General features: G+C 52.7%; 1 protein-coding gene across 1 annotated transcript; it reads left to right on the top strand.

The window, feature by feature from the left end:
• The first annotated feature begins 1,741 nt into the window (after positions 1-1,741).
• On the top strand, positions 1,742-12,179 carry LOC119231634 (CMRF35-like molecule 5). Its single transcript, XM_037493329.2, has 5 exons — positions 1,742-1,819; positions 3,393-3,585; positions 6,841-7,173; positions 8,355-8,463; positions 9,901-12,179. Exons 1-5 carry the CDS (start codon positions 1,742-1,744, stop codon positions 9,983-9,985), a joined length of 798 nt encoding a protein of 265 aa, XP_037349226.1. The 3' UTR covers positions 9,986-12,179.
• The last annotated feature ends 9,936 nt before the right edge of the window (positions 12,180-22,115 follow it).

Below are 22,115 nucleotides of genomic sequence, written 5' to 3'. Positions count from 1 at the left end.
TGGCGTCGGCGAAAAGGAAAGGGCTGAGGGGAAGGGGATGAGGTAGAAAGAGGAGACACTGACACTTGGTGAGGTGCTAGTATCTTCTGCTGAGAGGATAGTATCTTCAGCAGGTTTTTTATTTATACATTTTTTGCAAGCAGTGAGATGACATTATCATGTACACAGAAACAAAGCAGAAACAATCAGTGCATCTCTTTTTCCATGGGCTTTTGGCCACTACGTGCTCTCAGTAAGAAGGCCACTTTCAAGGGTAATAAAAAACTAAGCTTACACTAAAACTCATTGTTTCAGCTAAACAATAACCTAAGACAGTTGATAGCTGCCAGTACATCCCTATCAGCTAAAGCCTAAGCAAGAAAAGACTTTTCTTATTCTCATGGCCTTCACACCAGGGGCCGGCTGCTACTCAGCTATCAGAACTTTTTCCACCTAGAAACTCCTTAACTCAAATAGCTTTATTTAAAAACTTTCCCAAGAAACTTCAAGAGAAGGCAAAAGAAGGACCCACTATAATTATTGTGTTGTAATGCTTGTCAGGCATGTTCAACAAACCATCTCCCACTGTCAAGTGGGCCAAATTGCCCAACAACTAATTTCTAAACAAACAATTTTCTGTGCTATTTACTTACACTATGCTGATACATATAATTTATTGCCTAATATACTTTCTGATAAATTTTTCTCTCTCATGACCAAGAACAAAAAGCAAAGGGATGCCAGATCTTTAGCCCCACAGTGTGAGGCCTTTTCTCTTAGCTGCTTGTCAGTATCCTATCTGGCTGGGGCAACAATGTCTCCTGCAGCAACCCTACCCCTCCCCCCTCATGGCCCACATCTCTGTCCAGCGGTGACCTGGGAGGCCCAGGGGGGAAGCGCCCAGCCTCCTCTCTACCCGGTGCCCCGCTCCTCTGCCCCAGGAGCCCGCAGGAAAATCTCATGTCCCCGCTGGCGGGCGCAGGGTCCAGGGTCGTTCAAGAGCCTTAGTAACACCCACATCCTCCCTCCAGGCTACAGGGCTCCAGGCTGCTGCATCTGTTCTGTTCTGGGGTCTGACTGGGGGAGTCTCCACAGCCCCCAGCCCCCGGTTTCTCCCTGTGCCCCAAGTGGAAGGACCTGCCAGCTGGACCCTCAGATGAGGCAGGGACCTGGAGACAGTGGCAGGAAGGGCGAGGGGGCACGGAGAGGAGGCGATGCCAACCCCCCAGGTCAGGGCGGCAGGAGGCAGGGGCAGGCTGCTGAGGTCTCCTCCCCGGGAGCCAGATCCTGCTCCATGGGCTCAGGGCGACGCCCAGGTGGGCTTCCAGAACGGGCCTGTTTCCCTGTTGTCACAGCGTCTAGAATCTTGAAACCTATTTTTGGCCGGAGCCCCGAGCCCCATGGAACCCAGAGGAAAGTCTGTTAACCCCACAGGCAGCTCCCAGCTGAGATCATGTGTGTCCTGGGACGGGGCTTAGGGGAGAGGCATGTTCTCGAGTGTTCCTGCCGCCATTTTCTGTCACCCCAGAGCCCTCGGGAAGTAGGACGCAGATGGGGAGTGAGGGCGACCAGAGGAAGGTCCTGAGGTCTGGTAATCACAGCTGTAGGGTCTGAGGTCTCCGAGAATGTTCCGGAAGGGGGAACCTCACTGCCTCAGAAACCACTGCAACCACACCACTTCCTGACAAGTTTCTTCTCTTTTGTTTGAGTTTTTCTCTAGAAACAGATGTTGATGGACGTGGGTCCCCGGCTCTGTGTCACGATGGCCCCTCTGAGGCCGACTCACCCCGAGGACGGCACTGAGCATGCCCAGGAGCAGGGGCGCCTGCAGGAAGATGAGGTGCAGGAAGTGAACGCTGCAGAGCAGGGAGCTGTGGGGGGACAGGACACAGGGAATGAGCAACCTCCAGGGCCCCTTCCCCGCAGGCCTCCCTGGGCCGGCCCAGGGCTCCATGGCTGTGAATCCCGGACCTCAGCCAGGATAGGCCCCCGACACAGTCATGCTGCTCCAGGCTGAGACCCCAGCTCCTCCGGCCCCTTCAGCTGGGGGTGCCAGCAACACTGGAAGCAGGAGGGGGTCTTTCAAAGGGAGCTGCCCCGCCCCACCTGGACTCAGGTTCTGGCCCCTGAGTGGGGAGAGAAGGGGAAGCCTGTCAGCCTCTCCTCTCAGAGGGTCCAGAGACAAGTGCTGGCCGGGATGTGGGGCTACAAGGGGCCCCAGGAGAAGGGGGCATAGGATACAACGATATCTGAGCTGGTTTACCTGCTATCCGTTACAGTCAGGGGGGCTTCGCCCTCTTCTGGGGTGACTGGTGCTGTGCAGTGGGTGGAGGTGGCAGTGGTGGTGGACCCTGTAGTGGCTGCTTGGCTCACAGATCAGATACACACACTCTCTGCCTGGCCCAGCCTGCACGCTCCTCTGAGCCTGGGTATCCCAGGGCTGCCCTGAGGAGCCTGGGCCAGGGCCTTGGGGAGGAACTAGGGTTGAATCTCTCTTGTCTCTAGGCCTCAAGCAGACTCACTCACCTGGGGGCAGGTGGGGCTGTGGAGCAGGAGGGCGTCCTGCGGGCCCTGGGAGCAGAGGGGCAGGTGCTCAGGGCCAGGCCGCTAGAGTCCCTGAACCTTAAACAGCCCTGCTGCTCCTGCCAGTCCTGCCCGCACCCCACCCCCAGCCACCTCACCCTCCAGGTAGGGCAGAGCAGAGCAGGGCTGCCCAGCGGCTGACAGACCAGTGAGTGACTCAGGTCAACCAGCCCAAGCCCACGGTGTTCACAGTGGGCAAGTGGTGACCTTCTGTGATGTTCAGCCCTTCCCAGGACGAGGACAGGATTCCATGGGATGGTGGGGAGGGGCACAGCAGGGAACACGGGGGAGGTTGGGAAAGTCCCCGCAGGTCAAGAGCAAACAGCCTCCTGAAATTCAATGACCAGCAGCCCAGAGGAAGGGGAGACCTGCAAAGAGGAGGAAGAGGAAGCTTCCAGTCAGACAGGCAGAGTGTAAAAGCCACTTCTCCTTTCCTGATGACTGTCACGGTGGCCTCTGCTCAGAAACTCCACGCCCTGGGAGGGAGGGGCAGTGGGTCAGGCTCAGGGGGACATGCCCCGGGTAGGAAGGGGGTCTCCTGCTCAGGGGAGCCTCAAGGAGGTTTGGGATGGGCTTGCTAAGAAGTGGGAGGGCCCTGAAAGGTGCATCCCCCCAAGGTGAGGTCCAGTGGGTCTCCCGTCTCCCTTTGCCCAGCTCCCCTCTCTCCACGCCCCTCACCCAGCTGTGGGGTCCCACCTGGCAGAGACCCTGTCCCCCTCCTGGGCAAAGCTGCCTCTGGGCTCCTTTCCTTTCCCATCTTCAGGAAGGTCTTGATGCTCACCCCTGAGGTCAGTGCCCCAGAGAACCTCCCTCTGCCCTAATATGTCAAGAGGGAAGTCACTGCGGATGTGGAGACAGTGATGAGGGTGAAACTGAAAGGAGAGTCTCCAGGTCCCTGGACTCTGAAGCAGACTCAGGGTCCCTCCTGTGCTGGCCTCAAGGGCTTGAAGGGACGGCGCCTGTCAGCAGGGATGGGAGAGCAGCTGGCGTGTCTGCTCCCGGCCCTGTTCCTCTTCGTGGCAGGTGATGGGGGCTGGCCTGGGATGGAGGCTGTGGGGCTGGGGAAGGACACAGGGTCTGTGGGGCGGGGACGCGCCAGGGGACAGGGCAGGGCCATCCTCCCTGCAGACTCTCCCTCCCTGGGGAGGACCCTGTGTCTCTCAAGGCCCTGCTGTGCTGGGACTGAGCACTAGCCAGCAGAGGCTCCCTGAGGGCAGAGCCTGCTCCTGGCTGGGGGCCCAGGGTCAGGAGTCCCCAGGGCCCAGGCCTGCTCTCTCCTCAGGAGCAGGTCTCAGCGCAGGGCAGGCCTGTCAAGGAGGCCCAGGCTCTGAGGACTGAAGGGGCTCCCACACCTCAGCCACCAGGAGCTGGAGCCCAGGGGGGCACTGGCAGGGGCGGGCGGCAGCCTGGGCTCTGGGGAGGCTCAGGGCACATGTGGCGTGTGAGTTTCTGAGTTTCTGCTCTGGAGGCACCAAAGCCCAGAGCTGGTCCATGGGGTGAGGGCAGCAAGGCAGGATCATGGGGTCAGGGTTTGGGAGCCGGGAGGGAGGGGTTGTGACTGGTGGAGTGAAACATCAGAAGTGTCTATTTCTGGACGGTGTCATGGCCCTGGGGGAGCTGCTGGATGCTCAGACAGATGGAGGCGGGTGGGTCCATGGCCACAAGCCTCAGCTACTTCTCATCCTCCCTGGACCCCCTGAGGACCCGTAAGCCCAATTCTGGGGCAGGCAGCAGAGTCTCTTCTAGAAGGAGGTGACAATGGGGAACAAAACAGTCATTTATTTATTATCCACAGATTTGATCATCACTTATGTGGGAGAAAAGACTCTGAAAAGCAGAAATGTATGTCAAAAATTCACTGATAAGCCTCTTTATTATGTCCCTTTTTAAGTTAGCATAGCTAAAGGGGCTACATGTGTGCACTATTCAAGAGGCTGCATTATTCAACAACTGTGTGGCTTTAGTTATGGATCTGAATATCTTTAAATATAGTCTTTATAAAAAGATTTTTTTATTTATTTATGCTTACAAGAACTGAGGTGTAGACCAGAACACAGGGGGTGAGAGGACTCATCAGAGACAGAGTGGGGAGCAGAACAGGCACACAGACTGAAATTCACTGCTGTGGGGAGCAGTGGGGAGACAGGAGAGGTCTGTTGGGCCCTGTGGGTCACTCCCTGGCTGAGGATTAAACTCGTGCTGCAGTGGCTGTGATGGCACTGAGACTTAACCCCTTGGCTACCAGGGAGGCCTAACATAAATATAATCTTAATTCAGGATCATATGTATGTTTTGTTTTATTAAACTTTTCTGTCTCTCTGAAATGTCTTTGTGTGTGTTAAAAATCTTAATTATTTCTGCTGTGGCTTTTCCTCAGTATTTAATACACCTGTAATATGTCCTTGCTCACCACAACATGGCTTTGGAATTATTATATACTAACAAGTTATTTTAATAGTGGAAAATAATGCATCTGCAGAAAAGTGCATGAATGATGAGCAATGTAGTGAGCACGCACCAGTTTCCACAATGACCTGGCATGTGAAGTGTGTGATCCCTGACCTTCCAGGAAAGGAAGTTCTGTGTCTTCACTAAGGCTTTAAAACCTGAGGGCGTGGGGCCTGCTCTGTGGCCTGGGCCAGGAGGGTGACCATGGGGCCAGAGGCGCTCGCTGCTCCCCTGAGAAGATGAGGAGGTGACCTGGATGAGGCCCGAGAGCTGGTCCTGACATGAGTCTGCTGGCCGCGGTGCCCTTGGATGAGGGCTGGGCATGGAGCAGACAGGGGAGCCTGTTGTCCGGGGTCCCTCCTGGGAGAGGAGACACCTGGTCCCCGACACCCGCCGTGAAGCCCCCGGGTCAGTGACCATGAGGCTGTTATTGACGAGGAGGGTCACAAGGAAGGACAAAGTGGGAGCCCACTCAGGGGTTGAGGAAAAATTTTAAGAGTTTCAGTGAAGGGCTACAAAAAAAAGGCGCTCACCACAGCCTGTGTCCATCCTCACGGGGCTATGTGACCCCACAAAGCTGACTGTCACCAGCACCAAGGGCTGCTCAAGCGGCCTGAGTACCTCTGGGGATTTGTCAGAAGACCCGGCAGGACTGAGAAGCAGGACGGTCTGCGAGGGTTCGAAGGTTCGGGTCCAGGCTTGCTCTGAGGCTGCCCTGAGGAGCTGGGCCAGTCCTGTGGGTGCGTCTCTGTGATAGTCAGTCCTGGCCATCAGAGCCCCTGGCGGGGCTCACTGACAGTGCGGTGTCGGTATAGCCAAGCTATGAGACCAACGAGTCAGGGAGGGCTGGGAGCACTGACGGCAGCTATGAGATGCTCGTGGCCACCCGCCCTCGTCCACCCCAGGCCACGGCGCGTCGCAGCTGTACTCACGCCCGTGAGCGCGGGTCAGAGGCTGCACCCCTGGGCAGGGCTCCCTGGGGCTCCGTAACTGTGGAGGTTTTTGAGCAGGTCCCGTTTAGTTGTGTCTGTTACTCTGAGTCCTTCAAGCAAAAGCCTGGACTGAACCGCCAAGCACCTGGGGTCCTCGATCTGCCGGGTCGGGAGAGCACAAGGAGGCACGTCAGGGTCTCTCAGCTCCTGCTTGAGTCATTCCCCCCCGGGGTTAACAACATCTGCCAACACGGGGAGGCACGAAGGGGCAGCTGTGTCACATCTGACCCTGCTCCTCTCACAAGCCCGCCTGGCTAGGAACTTGCGATGGGAATTGGCAACTTTCAGTGGGGGACGTGGCCCCCGTGTGACATGGACCCACAGCACGTGTGGCCACTGGGCAGCAGTGCCCGGTCAGCGCCACAGCTGTCCCCGCAGTGGATTCCGAGGGAACCCCTAGGAGCTCAGAGTCATGGGGGCAAACCCTACTCCAGGGGTGCGGGAGCCTCAGCTGCACCTCCCGGGTACCGGTGCGGGGTGGGCACAGGCCTCTTTTGGAGAGGCGGGTCCTCTGGGATTTGATCCCCATCAGGCAGAATAACCAAGGCCCCCCAGCAAGGGGCCTTGCTGGGGACAGAGATTCATTGACGATGGGTGTGTGTGTGAATCTGGGGGCTGTTACTGCTCAGGGCCAGCATCTCTGTGTCTCTCCCTCTGAGCTGTGTCTCAGGTGCTGTTCCAGGGGCTTTGCCCAGTGTAGTGTAGAAGGACTCCTGGGGGTCATTCCCTCCATGGCTGTATCCCCCTCCCCGCCCTTGGGCTGAGGGGGTAGGTGCAGGGCAGGAGGCTGGGCCTGTGTGCAGGTGGGGTCACAGGGGCATGGACGTGTGTTTTCCAGGCTCCTCTGCCGTCACGGGTCCAGGCGCAGTGAAGGGCTGGGAGCGGGGCTCGCTGACCGTGCGGTGTGACTATGGCCCAGACTACAAGACCCACAGGAAGTGGTGGTGTCGAGGGGCTGACTGGATGAGCTGCAACACCCTTGTTAGAACCACCGGCTCGGAGCAGGAGGTGAAGAAGGACCGCGTGTCCATCAGGGACAATCAGAGATACCGCACATTCACCGTGACCATGGAGGCGCTCACGCTGGGCGATGCGGACACTTACTGGTGTGGGGTTGATATAGAAGCACATCCTGACCTTGGGGCCCAAGTTAAAGTGACCGTTGACCCAGGTGAGCGCCTGTGCGTGTGGCTGTGTCTCTGCGGTACCTGCTCTGTCCTGGTCCCTCAGGTCCCAGAGGGGGGAGCCTCACCCGGGGGTGCTGGGAGGGGGGCTTCTCCTGGATGCTCAAGGCTCCAGGCACCTCCTGGACAGGAGGATCCTTGTGGCTCACTGTCCCCCTCTCCCCAGCTCAGCCCCTCTGTCCATGGTCACAGAAGTCAGGTGATACCCTGGTCAGCACATGGGTAAAGGGACCCCCTTCCATGGGGATAGAGACCCCAACTCCTGCCAGTGATTCTGGGGACCTCTCTGTTCCTTCTGGAGTTTGGGGCTGAGACCTCATCGTGACTGTTCCCTCCCAAGCTCCATGTCCAGGCAGGGGACAGCCTGGCACAGACCATGGCTCATTCCTGAGCCTTTAAAAGTCTTCATAACTGATGGGCTGTACCTCTGGGGCCTGGAATCCCACCACGAGCCATTAATGCCCCTGCTATAGGGTGTCCTTTCAGAGTCTTTCTAGAATTCAGACCCTGAGGGAGGGGCTGCTTCAAGGCCCCATCTCCTGAGCTTCAAGCAGTGAATTTGGGCCTCCCTTCCTGCTGACCGCCCCCAGGCACTGGTGGAAATGGGGTGAGCACAAGGGTCAGCAGAGCCTCTACCACCCCACCACCCGGGGACCTGGAGGCAGGTCACGCTGCAGGCGCAGCCGTTCACGTCCTATGGAATCCTGAGCTCATCCTGGGAAGGGCCGCCTGTCAGAGAAGGTCAACACTTGCCCAAAGTGCAGGTCTCCTTGGGACTCTTGGGTTCGGGCTGGTCCTGACCTGAGTCACATGCTGATCTGTCAGGCACTGGGCAGCCCTGCTTTGCTCTGTCCTCGCTGGAGGAGGAACAGGGGGTCTGAGGGGGACTCAGGAGCAGCAGGGCTGTTTATGGTTCAGGGACTTCAGCTACCTGTTCCTGAGTGCCCCTCTGCTCCCGGGGCCTGCCGGACGCCCTCCTGCTCCATAGCCCACCTGCCCCAGGCTCCTGAGTCGGCTTGAAGCCTGGAGACACATCCAGACCCCTCCCCTCATCTCTGGTCCAGGCTCCTCAACCAGGGCATTGTTGGGACCCCAAGGTTCAGAGGAATCACAGGACTGGGATCAGGTGGTCAGGCAGAGTGTGTGTATCTGATTTGTGTCCAAGCAGCCGCTGCAGTGCCCACCAACACCACCATGACCACCACCACCATGACACACCACAAAGCACCGGTCTCCCCAGAAGAGGACAAAGACCCCCCAACTGTAACCAATAGCAGGTAAGAAAGCTCTGTTGCTGCTGAGTCCTGTGCCTGGTGGGCTGAAGCTCCCTTGGGAGTCCTTTGTAGGGCCATGTCCCGGTCAGCACTTGACTCCCGACTTTCTGGGTCCTTTGAGGGGGAGGCTGAGGGGCTCCCCTTCTCTCCCAGCTCAGGAGGCCAGACTTGAACCAGGTGAGGACGGGGTGGCTCCTCTTGGGGGTCAGAGGCAGGTGCGTCCTGGCCCCTCTCCTGCTTCTGGAATTGGGGCAACTCTAGTGTCCCCTGGCATGTGGCCCCTCCATCCTGCTCCCGGGGCCTCTCCCTGCGGGTCTCTTGGCCTCTTTCCCTCTTACAAGGAACCAGTCACTGGACAGGGCTCCCGCCCAGAGCAACCTCCTCACCTTGATGGCACTTGCAAGGGTCTCCTGTCCAGGAGGTCACCCCGGGTCTGAGTGGCCTGGACTGGGGGGACACTATTCTGCCAGCGCTGGTCAGGGGGCCAGGGAGGCTTCTCCACGCCTGTTCCCACACAACTCTGGGCCTTACTCACTCAACCTTCAGGTTTGCAAACATGTCTGCAGAGCCCAGCGGGGGCCTGCTCTGAACCCCTCCCCTTCACAGTTCTCCTCCTCAGGGCCCGCGAAGCTCTTCTATAAATCATGGGGGTGCAGCGGGGGCATAGGGCAGGACTCTGGGGAGGGCGTGTCGTGAAGCCCAAGGGTGTGGTGCTTGGAGAGGACACAGGTGTCTCAGGCCTGGTGGGGACATGTGCATGTGGGGCCCCCACGGCCTCTCCTCAGTTCCCGGGACACGTCCTGTGTCATCCTGCCTCACATGCACTCGGGTCAGATGCTCTCGGGCATCCTCAAACACCCGGGAGCTGAATGTGGCCTCCTTGGCTGAGGGAGAAGTAAGGGTGGCCCAGGAGGGGGTCCAGACACTGTGGGGATGTGGCTCCCAGAGTAGTAGGGATCCAGGGGTGAGTAAGGTCACAGGAACCACAGGAACAGCCAGGGAGGAGCAGGAACACACAGAACCGAGGGGCAGCGCCCCCACGTCCAAGGCCACATCAGAGCAGCCTCTCCAGGTGTGGCTTCGGGCAGGTCCTCTGAGCTGTGACCAGATGTGCCCCTGACAGACACTTTACATGCAGCAGCGGCGGGGGGACCGCAGGAGCAGCCAGGGCGACACTGACCAGAAAGCCCGGCCTGTGTCCAGGCTGCATGAGAACCAGGCAGAAGGGAAGGGGGCTGGGGGCAGCAGGAAGGGGATGGGGCCAAGTTTGGGGCAGGAGGAGCTGGAGGCTCACCCTGGAGCACCATGACCGTGGCCTGGGGGAGCTGTCCTGGCTGAGTTCTGGGGGGCTCAGAGCCAATGGAGCCCCCGATGGGCCCAGGGAGGGCTGGGGTTGGGGCCCTGAAGGCTGCTCATCTCCTGTGTCCTGTCCCCCCACAGCTCCCTGCTGGGCAGCGTCTACTTCCTGCTCCTGGTCTTCCTGAAGGTGCCCCTGCTCCTGAGCATGCTCAGTGCCGTCCTCTGAGCGCACCGGCCTCAGAGGCGCCCTGGGAGGAGACAGAGTCAGCCTGACTACGAGAACCAGGGACACTGATGCCTCCGCACCCCCCGGGACAGTCCCCGCTGGCGGGTGGACACGACCTCTGGCCAATAAATCCCCCGACACTGTCTGCGCATCTGTTGGCGTCTCCTGAACGTCTCCCGGCTTTTGTGTGTGTTGGGCCTCGGGCCGCCATCGACGCACGCCCTCTAGCTCTGATACCCCTGAATTTGGGGTTCCTGATGCCGTGGCGGTGTCACCAGGACCTCGGGCTTCCGCTGCAGTCCTGTGTTCTCGATTCATCCTCCTCGCCCACGCCCAGGGCTGGTGTCCAGTGTGAGGTTCCCGGACAGCTGAGCCTCTGACAGAGCAGACTCGGGGCACCGGAGCCGCTGCGACCAGAGGAGCTGCAACTTCACGCTCACATCCACTCTGCTGTCACAAGGACAGAGACTGGGGCTCATGACACACAGACGCTGCCGTCGCAGATCCGGGGCGCCAGTCCAGGATCAGGGTGCACAGGGCATGGTCTGCTCACCCCTATGCGGCATAGGTGCTGCCTACCTGCCATACCTCACATGGCAGGAGGGGTGAGGGGGCTTCTTTAGGAAGATGCCAACCCTATCATGTCGGCATTAGGCTGGTGCGATTAGAATGGGCGTCTGTGTGTGGTCTCAGGCCCCATCCTGCAGCTGCCCTCGGGATCCGGACACTCACCTCATTGACAGCTAAGACGTCTCTGTACGTCCATGAGGGTCTCTTGGGGAGCACCTAAGGGTGTTGCTGCGTCAGGGAAACCAACCAAGAGTCAGGCTGACCTTCCAGTTTGGCCCCTGACTTCTGGGTGGGGGGAGGGACCAGTCACCAGCGACCAATAGTCAGTCAGTCATGGCCCCGCAGTCAGCCTCCGACCATCCCAGGGGAGGGGACTGAGAGCTCGTCCAGGCTGGGGGTCCACTGTCACCCCCCGGGCTCCAGGAGGACAGAAGCCCCGCTCTGGCTTGTTCATCGGGCTCCTAATTCCTGTCTCCGGCCTCCTTGCCGGGCGTCTGCCGCCCCAGAGGGAGCTGAGTTCTCCGAGAGCACCTGCCCACTCTGCACACGGACTTCCAAGACCTTTGAGGTTCTGCGAACAGAACTTCTCCCAGGCCTCACTCCTGTCCTCTGAGGACACGCTGGCTGTGTGCACGCGCCCTACTGGCTACAGGAGCTTGTTTTCAGCAGGAACCTGTTCCTCTGGATCAGCAACACACAGTGGCGTGCTATGTTTTGTTCCTTTGCTCATATCTTTAATAAAGCTTGGCCGGGAGAGGGAGAGGCAGCGCTGCTCTCCATGGCTCTCCCCAGCCACCCCTGCCGCACATTCGCTCAGACGCCGAGTCTCGGGTAACAGCTGAGGCCCTCCCGGCTGTCTGGCTGTCCGCGGCTGCTCCTGACGACGAGCACCGCTCCTTTCTGGCGCTGGAGGCCAGGACAGAAGTGACCCCTGAACCTGCTTCTGAGTCCGGACCTGGGAGAATTCCTCTGAGTTTCTCTCTCATCCCTTCCTGTTATACCTGCACCTGCTTCTCCTCCTCACATATGAGGAGAAGAGGGGGTGTTTGGGGCACTGAACTTCGGGCTGTGTGAGACAAGACCTTTGTGCAGATGCACAGAAGAAGAGCAGAGCTGGGGCGGGGGGCGGTTGCCAGCAGGAGTTCAGGGGTCTCTGTCAGAAGGAGACAATAGAGTTGGGTGGGGAGTCTGGTGATCTAGAGACTCGATGGACTTGCCTTGGGGAAAAAGCAGCACTCTGGCCTCCCCACCTTCCAGGAGGACGACCCCATCCTCAACCTCCTTCACAGCCCTCCCCGAGAGCAGGACACCCCCTTCCTGCTTTGGGTCTTGTCCCTGCTGAGCCTGACAAGCCGCCCCTTCATCCCAGACCCCTACGAACTCTGAGCAGAGGCCACCACGAGGAGATTATTGGAAATGAGGGGTGGCTTTTACCCTCTGCCTTTTATTCTGGAAGGTTCTTCTTCCTCTTTGCCTATTTCCCTGATGCAAGAAACTGGCTTTTCTGACGGCCTCTAGTGACTTTCCTGCTGCTGTCCCATTCCCTCAGGGGTGCCCCTCTTTTTCCGTGCCCTGGTCCTTCTCCCCTACATTGGATTTGATTTTTTGTATCTCTTCTTTATCATTTTTTATCACTATTAATTTTCATTGTAATTTTTGGAGATTTTTCATTTGTCTTCTATTTGTACGTGGCCATCTAACCCTTGGATGAAATGTTTGGTGTAGAAATTAAATTTTTTAAAAAATTTATTCATTTATACAAGAAATGGGGGACAGGCCAGAGGTGCAGGATGGTGAGAGGATTCACCAGAGACAGAGTGGGGAGCAGAACAGGCAGACTGACTGAAATACACTGCTGAGGGGAGCAGCAGGGAGACAGGAGAGGTCTGCTGCGCCATGTGGGTTGCTCCGCAGCCGGGGATCAAAACCGGCACTGCAGAGGCTGCGGACAGCTTCATAGCGCTGTGCTCAACCGCTTGTGCCGCCAGGGAGGCCCAGTTGAAATTAATTTTTATGTGAAATTCTCCATGGTTGTTCTCAAATGCCGAATTTTTGATCTCCCCTCCCTTGAATCCTGCTCTTCATCTCCATGACTCTGTCCTTGTGGGTCCTGCTCTATATTTGTCCATCATCACGGTGATCCTTCCAGGTTCCAGGTGTAACAGAGAATGAGCCTGCACGGAGCTGGCAGACTTCTAAGCCTTGGAGCTGTGAAACAGGTCAGCTTCCTTCAGCAAGTTCATGCCACTGCCCCAGGTATGACGGGACCCATGTCCACTGGTGGCTCCCACTGCTTGAGAGGACACAGGTGTCTCGGACTAGGCGGAGAAATGTCCATGTGGGGCCCCCACGGCCTCTCCTCAGTTCCCCAGGACATGTCCTATCTCACCCTGTCTCTTGCGCCCTGTGTCAGATGCTCTCGGATGTCCCCAAATACCCAGGAGCTGAGAGCAGCCTCCCTGGCTGAGGGAGAAGCGAGGGTGGCCATGGAGGTTGCCCAGACACTGTGGGGGCGGGGTCCCAGGGTAGTAGAGATCTAGGGGTGAGTAAGGTCACGGGCACCACGAGGAGCAGATAGGGAGGAGCAGGAACACACAGAACCGAGGGGCAGAGCGGCCTCTCCAGGTGTGGTGTCAGGCAGGTCCCTGAGCTGTGACCCGGATGTGCCCCTGACAGCCGGTTTACATGCAGCAGTTGTGGGGGGACCGTGGCAGCTGCCAGGGTGACACCTAGCCAGGCGGGCTTGTGAGAGGAGCAGGGTCAGGTGTAAACACCAGCGTGTTTGGTGGTTCGGTCCAGGCTTTTGCTTGAAGGACTCAGAGTAACGGACACAACTAAATGGGACCTGCTCAAAAATCTCCACAGTTACAGAGCCCCAGGGAGCCCTGCCCAGGATGCAGCCTCTGACCCGCTCTCACGGGCGTGAGTACAGCTGCGACGCGCCGTGGCCTGGGGTGGACGAGGGCGGGTGGCCACGAGCATCTCACAGCTGCCATCAGTGCTCCCAGCCCTCCCTGACCACCTGCCAGGACTGACCGTCAGAGAGACGCACCCACAGGACAGGCCCAGCCCCTCAGGGAAGCCCCAAGCAGGCCTGGATCCATGCCCTGAACCCCACACCTGCCTCATCCTCTCAGCCCTGCCGGCTCTGATGAGAAATCCCCAGAGGGGCTCAGGCCTCTTGAGCAGCCCTTGGTGCTGGTGACAGTCAGCTTTTTGGGGTTCACATAACCTGTGGGGATCGACACAGGCCCTGGTGAGCGCCTTTTTTTTTTGTAGTCCTTCACTGAAACGCTTTAAATTTTTCCTCAATCCTGAGTGGGCTCCCACTCTGTCCTTCCTTGTGTCCCTCTCGTCAATAACAGCCTCATGGTCACTGACCTGGGGGTTTCAAGGCGGGTGTTGGGGACCCTACCATTCCTGCTCTGTTCCCTGTCCCACGGGGGGGGGCGAAAAACAACCCCCCAAGACAATAGGAGAGATCTCTGGCGCCACCTAGCGACCAGAAAAAAAGTCACTAACATTCCATAGAACCGGGAAATTTCTTAAGAAAAGACTGCTTGAAAAGGGCAGAAGGTTCCCGGAGAAGCCAGTGGCAAGCTGGGAAGTTAGCCCATGCCTGGACCCTTCCAACCAGCAGTCTGAACCCACAGGGGGAGCAGGCACCCACACCGGGGCAGACCAGGTGCGCAGAAGAGTGTGCCTGAGACCAGATGTACAGGCACTGCATCCTGCACCGCCGTTTTAGAACAGGGGCATTTCTTCAGTAAAGACTGCCTGAAACCAGCATAAAGCTCCTTCAGAAGCCAGAGATGGTTCCTGGAGGAGCCAGACGGGAGCGGAGAAGTTCACCCAAGATGCTGGCCTGTCCCAGCAACACAGTGTCCCAACGCATATGGCAAATTAGAAAGCAGACAGTAGGGAGGAGAAGAACCACATGCAATCTAACAACTCCTCAGGAAAAAAGCACACCACAAAAAGAAAACCACCCCCCAGATTACAACGACAGTAACTTGTAAGAACTTCTGAGCCTTCCAGAAAGAGAATTTAAAATTGCCATGATTAAAAAAGTGACAGAAGTCATAAAGGAAAACAATGATATGAGAAAAATAATCAACAATCAGAAGAATGAAATTGAATCCCTAAAGACGGAAGCAAAAGAAATGCAGGAGATCAAAGAATTAATGGAGGCACTAAAGAACTCTGGGAAAAGCAATGAAAGCAGAATAGATGAAATGGAAGAATGAATAAGTACTCTGGAAGACACAGAAATAAAAAGAACCAAAACAGAAAAGGAAAGAGAAGTACGAAGGAAAAAGAATGAAGAAAGAATTCGGGAACTATCTGACTCCATGAGGAAAGGAAATATAAGAGTGATAGGAATTCCAGAAGGAGAGGAGAGAGATGTAGGAACAGAGAAAATATTACAGGAGATAATTGAAGAGAACTTCCCAAATGTGAAGAAGGAGCTGAAAATTGATATACAAGAAGCAAGAAGAACACCAAACTTCTACGACGAAAGGAAAAATACAGCAAGACACATAATAGTAAAGCTCCCAAGAATCCAGGACAAGGAAAAAATAATGAAGCTGACAAGAGGGAAGAAACAGATAACATTCAAAGGAAAACCAATCAGGCTGACATCGGACTTCTCTGAAGAAACACTACGGGCAAGGAGAGAGTGGAGGGACATAGTCAACAGACTCCAAGAAAACAGATGCCAACCAAGAATACTCTATCCCGCAAAGCTCTCCTTCCTCTATGAAGAAAGAATAAGGACCTTCCCAGACAAACAGAAACTCTGGAATTTCATAATGGCTAAACCCCCACTCCAAAAAATACTACAAGGAATCCTAAAGCCAGAACCTCAGAGGGATGAATAACAACGAAAGAAGGCCAAAAAAAAAATGTTATTAAAAGAATAAATAAATAAAATCAAAGGAAAGACAAACACAATGGCAAATACAGATGCTAACATCAATATTAACTCTAAATGTAAATGGACTAAACTCTTCAATAAAAAGACACAGAGTTGCAGCCTGTATTAAGAAACAAAACCCAACCTTTTGCTGTCTCCAGGAAACACATTTAGTTACAAAAGATAAAAATAGGCTCAAAGTTAAAGGATGGAAAACAATCCACAAGCAAATGGACCAAAAAAGAAAGCAGGAACAGCTGTACTTATATCAGATAAAACAGACTTCAAACTCAAAAAAATAAAAAAAGACCCCAATGATCACTGCATTATGATCAAGGGGACAATACTTCAAGAAGAAATAACACTCATTAACATATACTCACCAAACAAAGGAGCACCAAAATATATCAGACAACTGTTGTCCTCTCTGAAAACAGACATCAGAGAAAACATATACGTAGTGGGAGACTTCAACACACCACTATCAACAATGGATAGATCAACAAGACAAAAAATAAGTAAAGAAACTAGAGCTCTAAATAAGGACCTAGAGCATTTGGGCTTAACAGACATCTATAGAACACTAAACCCCCAAAAAATGGAATACACATTTTTCTCAAGTGCACACGGATCATTCTCCAGGATTGATCACATACTGGGGCACAAGACAAACATCAACAGATACACCAAGATTGAAATCATACCAACCATCTTTTCTGACCATGAAGGCATCAAACTAGAAATAAACCATAAAAAGAAGGCAAGGAACTTTCCTACCTCATGGAGATTAAAAACCACACTACTGGAAGACCACTGGACTAATGAGGAGATCAAAGAAGAAATTAAAAAATTCTTTGAATTGAATGACAAGGAGGACACCAATATCCTGAATGTATGGGATGCAGCAAAAGCAGTAATAAGAGGAAAATATATAGCAATAGAAGCTCACATCAAGAAACAAGAAAGAACTCAAAGAAACAACTTAATCTCGAAGCTCAAAGATCTAGAAAAAGAACAACAAAAAAAACCCCAAAACCAGTAGAAGAAAAGAAATAATAAAAACCAAAGCAGAAATAAATGAAATTGAAACTAAAAAAACAATCCAAAAGATCAATGAAACCAAGAGCTGGTTCTTTGAAAAAATCAATAATATAGACAAACCCCTAGCCAGGCTCACAAAGGAAAAAAGGGAGAAAGCACAAATAAACAGGATCATAAATGAAAGAGGAGAAATCACAACGGACACAGCAGAAATCAAAAGAATAATCAGTAACTACTATGAACACTTATATGGAAACAAGTTCAACAATCTAGAGGAGATGGACAAATTCCTACAACTCTACAATCACCCAAAGCTAGATAAAGAAGAAATAGAACACCTAAACAGACCAATTACAATTAGCGAAATTGAAATGGTAATCAAAAACCTCCCCAAAAACAAAAGCCCAGGACCTGATGGATTTACAAATGAATTCTATCAAACATTCAGAGATGAATTAGTGCCCATCCTTCACAAACTCTTCCAAAAAATTGAGAAGGAAGGGACAATACCAAACACGTTCTATGAAGCCAACATTACACTAATACCAAAACCGAACAAGGACAACACAAAAAAGGAAAACTACAAGCCAATCTCCCTAATGAACACTGATGCAAAAATCCTCAATAAAATTTTAGCTATCAGAATCCAACAATGTGTCCATAAGATAATTCACCACAACCAAGTAGTTTTCATTCCAGGGACACAAGGATGGTTCAACATCCGAAAATCAATCAACGTTATCCAACACATCAACAAAAAGAAATATAAAAACCATATGATAATATCAATAGATGCTGAGAAAGCTTTTGACAAAGTGCAACACCCATTCATGATAAAAGCCCTTGAAATTCTTGGGATACAAGGAACATACCTCAACATCATAAAGGCCATCTATGACAAGCCAACAGCCAGTATCATTCTCAATGGTGAAAAGCTGAAAGCAATTCCATTAAGATCTGGAACAAGACAAGGATGTCCACTCTCACCACTGCTTTTCAATATAATACTGGAAGTCCTAGCCAGAGCAATAAGACAAGAGAAAGACATACAAGGAATCCAAATAGGAAAAGAGAAGTCAAACTATCACTATTCGCAGATGATAGGATAATATACATAGAGAACCCCAAAAACTCCACAGAAAAACTAATTCAACTCATCAATCAGTTCAGTAAAGTGGCAGGATACAAAATCAACATGCAAAAGTCAGTAGCCTTCCTATACACAAACAATAAATCTGAAGAAGAAGAAATAAAAAAGAAATCCCTTTCAAATATTTGGGAATAAATCTAACAAAAGAGGTAAAGGACCTATACAAAGAAAACACTGTTAAAAGAAATAGAAGAAGACACAAAGAAATGGAAAGACATCCCCTGCTCATGGATTGGAAGAATAAACATTATTAAAATGGCCATCCTTCCAAAAGCAATATACAGATTCAATGCTATTCCAATCAAAATTTCAATGTCATTCTTCAAAGAAATAGAACAATTATTGATGAAATTCATATGGAATCACAAAAAACCCTGAATAGCCAAAGCTCTCCTGAAAAAAAAAAAAGAAGGGAATGGAGGCATCACACTCCCAGACTTCAAACTCTACTACAAAGCCATAATCATCAAAACTGCATGGTATTGGAACAAGAACAGACATACAGACCAATGGAATCAAATAGAAAATCCAGAAATAAACCCACAGATTTATGGTCAACTAATCTTTGACAGAGGAGCAAAGACTATGCATTGGAGAAAAGAAAGTTTGTTCAATAAATGGTGCTGGGAAAACTGGGTCGCTACATGCAAAAGAATGAAGCTTGACCACTACCTCACACCATACACAAAAATCAACTCAAAATGGATTAAAGAGCTAGACATAAGACCTGAAACCATAAAATACATAGAAGGAAATATAGGCGAAACACTACGGGATTTGCACATCAAAGACATCTTTACAGACACATCACCCAAAGCAGTGATAGTGAAGGCAAAGATAAACAGCTGGGACTACATCAAATTAAAGAGCTTCTGCACAGCAAAAGAGACAATAACAAAAACAAAGAGAAACCCCACCGACTGGTAGAACATTTTTGCACACAACACTAATGATAAAGGACTGATCACAAAAATCTGCAAAGAGCTGATGAGACTCAATAACAACAAAGAAAATAATCCAGTCAAAAAATGGGCAGAAGAGCTAAAAAGAAACTTCTCTGAAGAGGAAATGCAAATGGCCAACAGGCATATGAAAAAATGTTCAACATCACTTGTAATCAGGGAAATGCAAATCAAAACTACCATGAGATACCATCTCACACCAGTGAGAATGGCACATATTAAAAAAACTAGCAACAACAAGTGTTGGCGAGGGTGTGGAGAAAAAGGAACTTTCCTGCACTGTTGGTGGGAGTGCAAACTGGTCCAACCACTATGGAGAGCTGTGTGGAGATTTCTGGACCTACTAAACATAGAGCTTCCATAGGATCCAGCAATTCCACTCCTAGTTATTTACCCAAAGGACACAGAAACATCAGTTCCAAAGAGCACCTGCACCCCTATGTTTATAGCAGCACTGTTTACAATAGCTAAGCTTTGGAAACAACCCAAGTGCCCAAAAATAGATGACTGGATCAAGAAGATGTGGTACATTTATACCATGGAATATTACTCAACATTCAAAAAAGATAAACACATGCAATTTGCAGCAACATGGATGGCGCTGGAAGGGATCATGCTCAGCGAAATAAGCCAGAAAGAAAAAGAAAAATACCGGATGGTCTCACTCATAGCAGGAATCTAGAAAACTTAAATAAGGGACCAGGAAAATGAATAACTATAAGTTAAGAAAGTGAAAGTGAAAATCAAAATCAACAAAAAACTATGAACCAGAGACACTTTTTGGGGGGTGGGGGGCGGGATGGGAGGGATTGGGGTCAGAATGGGGGGGTTGAAATTGTTTGGGGAATATAAAAATAAAATTTATTATTAAAAAAACAAATTAAACATCAAAATTCTATTCACTAGCTATTACTTTATATGTATCTAACTTCTAAGAATGAAAAATAAGCAAATGATGATGATGAATCAACATAAACACAAGAACCAAATAAAATATACTGACAAATTACTTTGATCAAAAAAAAAAAAAAGGCTTAGTGAAGACACAGAACCTCCTTTCCTGGAAGGTCAGTGATCACACACTTCACATGCCAGGTCATTGTGGAAACTGGTGCCCGCTCTACTACATTGCTCATCATGGACATTGGTGTTCTATGTACTTTTCTGCAGACACGTATTTTCCACAACTAAAATAACCTGTAGGTATATAGTAACCCCAAAGCCAAGTTGTGCTGAGCAAGGACGTACTACAGTCACTCCAGCAGAAACTGTGAACCACATACGAGTTCTCAGTGTTCCTGTCAGATGCTTCTGGAGCTAAGACCAAAACACGAGAGAAGGAAAATCACCAAACTTATGCTTATTAAAAAGGAGTTGGAAAAAAAGATTTAAATAAAACTATTTTTGTCCATAATTGAATTCAACAGTGAGATTTGCACGTGTATTTCAGTGACGTCCCTGTGGGCCAGAAATAAACATTGAACAACCCAAGGAAAACAAGCTCCATCCTGACAACATGCAGGTGTGTTACAGACCCGGGAAGAGCCACCGAGACACAAGTCAGACTTGTAAACACACGTGATGCAATTTTAGGGACAGAAAGGTTTAACAACACAAAATCTATAGTATGATCCTGAATTAAGACCGGATTCATTTTAGTCAGAACACTCCATGACAAACACTGCTCAGTTTTTCCTGTTTGCTACGGCAGCTCTAGAATAATGCAGAATGCACCCCCTTTACCTCCACTAACTCAAAGTGACACAATTAAAAGGTTTGTCTGTAAATATGTGGCAAACATTTCTGCTTTCAGAGTCTTTTCACCCACATAAGTGATGATAAAGTTTGCAGATAAATGATCGTTTTGATCCCCATTGCTGCCTCCTTCAAGAAGAGACTCTGCTGTCTGTCCCAGGGTTGGGGTTACAGGTCCTCAGGGGGCCCAGGAAGGATGAGAAGTAGCAGAGACTTGAAGGCATGGATCCCCCACCCCGGTTCTGCCTCAGCACCTAGCGGCTCCCCAAGGGCATAGACACCACCCAGAAATAGACACTCCCGATGTCTCACCCCACCAACTTCCCCTCTCCCCTGGGCTCCCAGCCCCAGCCCCACTGACCCCAGGAGCCTGGCTTGCTGCCCTCACCCCATGGACCAGCTCTGGGCTTTGGCACCTCCAAAGCAGAAACTCAGGCACCACGTGAGCCCTGAGCCTCCCCAGAGCCCGGGCAGCTACTCCCCTGCCTGTGCCCCCCTGGGCTCCAGCTCCTGGGGGCTGAGGTCCAGGACCCCCTTCAGCCCTCAGAGATTGGGCCTCCTTGACAGGCCTGCCCTGAGCTGAGTCTGCTCCTGAGGAGAGAGCAGGCCTGGGCCCTCGGACCCCTCACCCTGGGCCCCCAGCCAGGACCAGGCTCTGCCCTCAGGGCGCCTCTGCTGGCCGGTGCCCTCTGTCCCAGCAAGGCAGGGCCTGTGAGAGACCCTGGGTCCTCCCCAGGGAGGGAGAGTCTGCAGGGAGGATGGCCCTGCCCTGTCCCCTGGCGTGTCCCCGCCCACAGACCCGTGTCCTGCCCCAGCCCCTCTGCCTCCATCCCAGGCCCAGCCCCCCTCACCTGGGGCCACGAGCAGGACCAGGGCCGGGAGCAGACACGCCAGCTGCTCTCCCATCCCTGCTGACAGGCGCCGTCCCTTCAAGCCCTTGAGGCCAGCGCAGGAGGGACCCTGAGTCTGCTTCAGAGTCCAGGGACCTGGAGACTCTCCTTTCAGTTTCACCCTCATCACTGTCTCCACATCTGCAGGGACTTCCCTCTTGACATGTTAGGGCAGAGGGAGGTTCTCTGGGGCGCTGACCTCAGGTGAGAGAATCAAGACCTTCATGGAGATGGGAAAGGAAAGGACCCCAGAAGAGTCTTTGCCCAGGAGGGGGACAGGGTTTCTGCCATGGTGGGGGGACCCCACAGCTGGGTGAGGGGCGTGGAGAGAGGGGAGCCGGGCAAAGGGAGACTGGAGACCCACTGGACCTTCACCTTGGGGGAGACACAGCCTTCAGGAACAGCCCATTCCCAACCCCCTATAGGCCCCACAAGTGCAGGAGACCCCCTTCCTGCCCTGGGGCATGTCCCCCTGAGCCTGACACCTGCCCCTCCCTCCCAGGCCCTGGTCACTCTGAGCAGAGGACACCGTGACGGGCTGCAGGGAAGGAGAAGTGGCTTTTACCCTCTGCCTGTCTGACCTAGAAGCTTCCTCTTCCTCCTCTTTGCAGGTCTCCCCTTCTTCTGGGCTGCTGGTCCCCTCCCTGCAGGAGGCTGTTGGCTTCATGATCTGTGAGTGATGCCCCCACACCTCCCCCACCTCCCCCCATAGGAATCCAGTCTCTGCAGGTCCCTGCCCTCTGAAGAGCAGTAATTCAGGGCAGGGGAGAGCAAAAAACATCTCATTCTGAGAACAACCGTGAAGTTTTTGACATAAAAGTTCATTTCTACAGCAAATATTTCA

This window comes from Talpa occidentalis, unplaced genomic scaffold, assembly GCF_014898055.3.
Source record: "Talpa occidentalis isolate TD23 unplaced genomic scaffold, MPIMG_talOcc4v2.1 talOcc4.7, whole genome shotgun sequence".
NCBI classification, from domain to species: Eukaryota; Metazoa; Chordata; class Mammalia; order Eulipotyphla; family Talpidae; genus Talpa; species Talpa occidentalis.
This window is presented reverse-complemented; position numbering and strand designations above follow the sequence as displayed.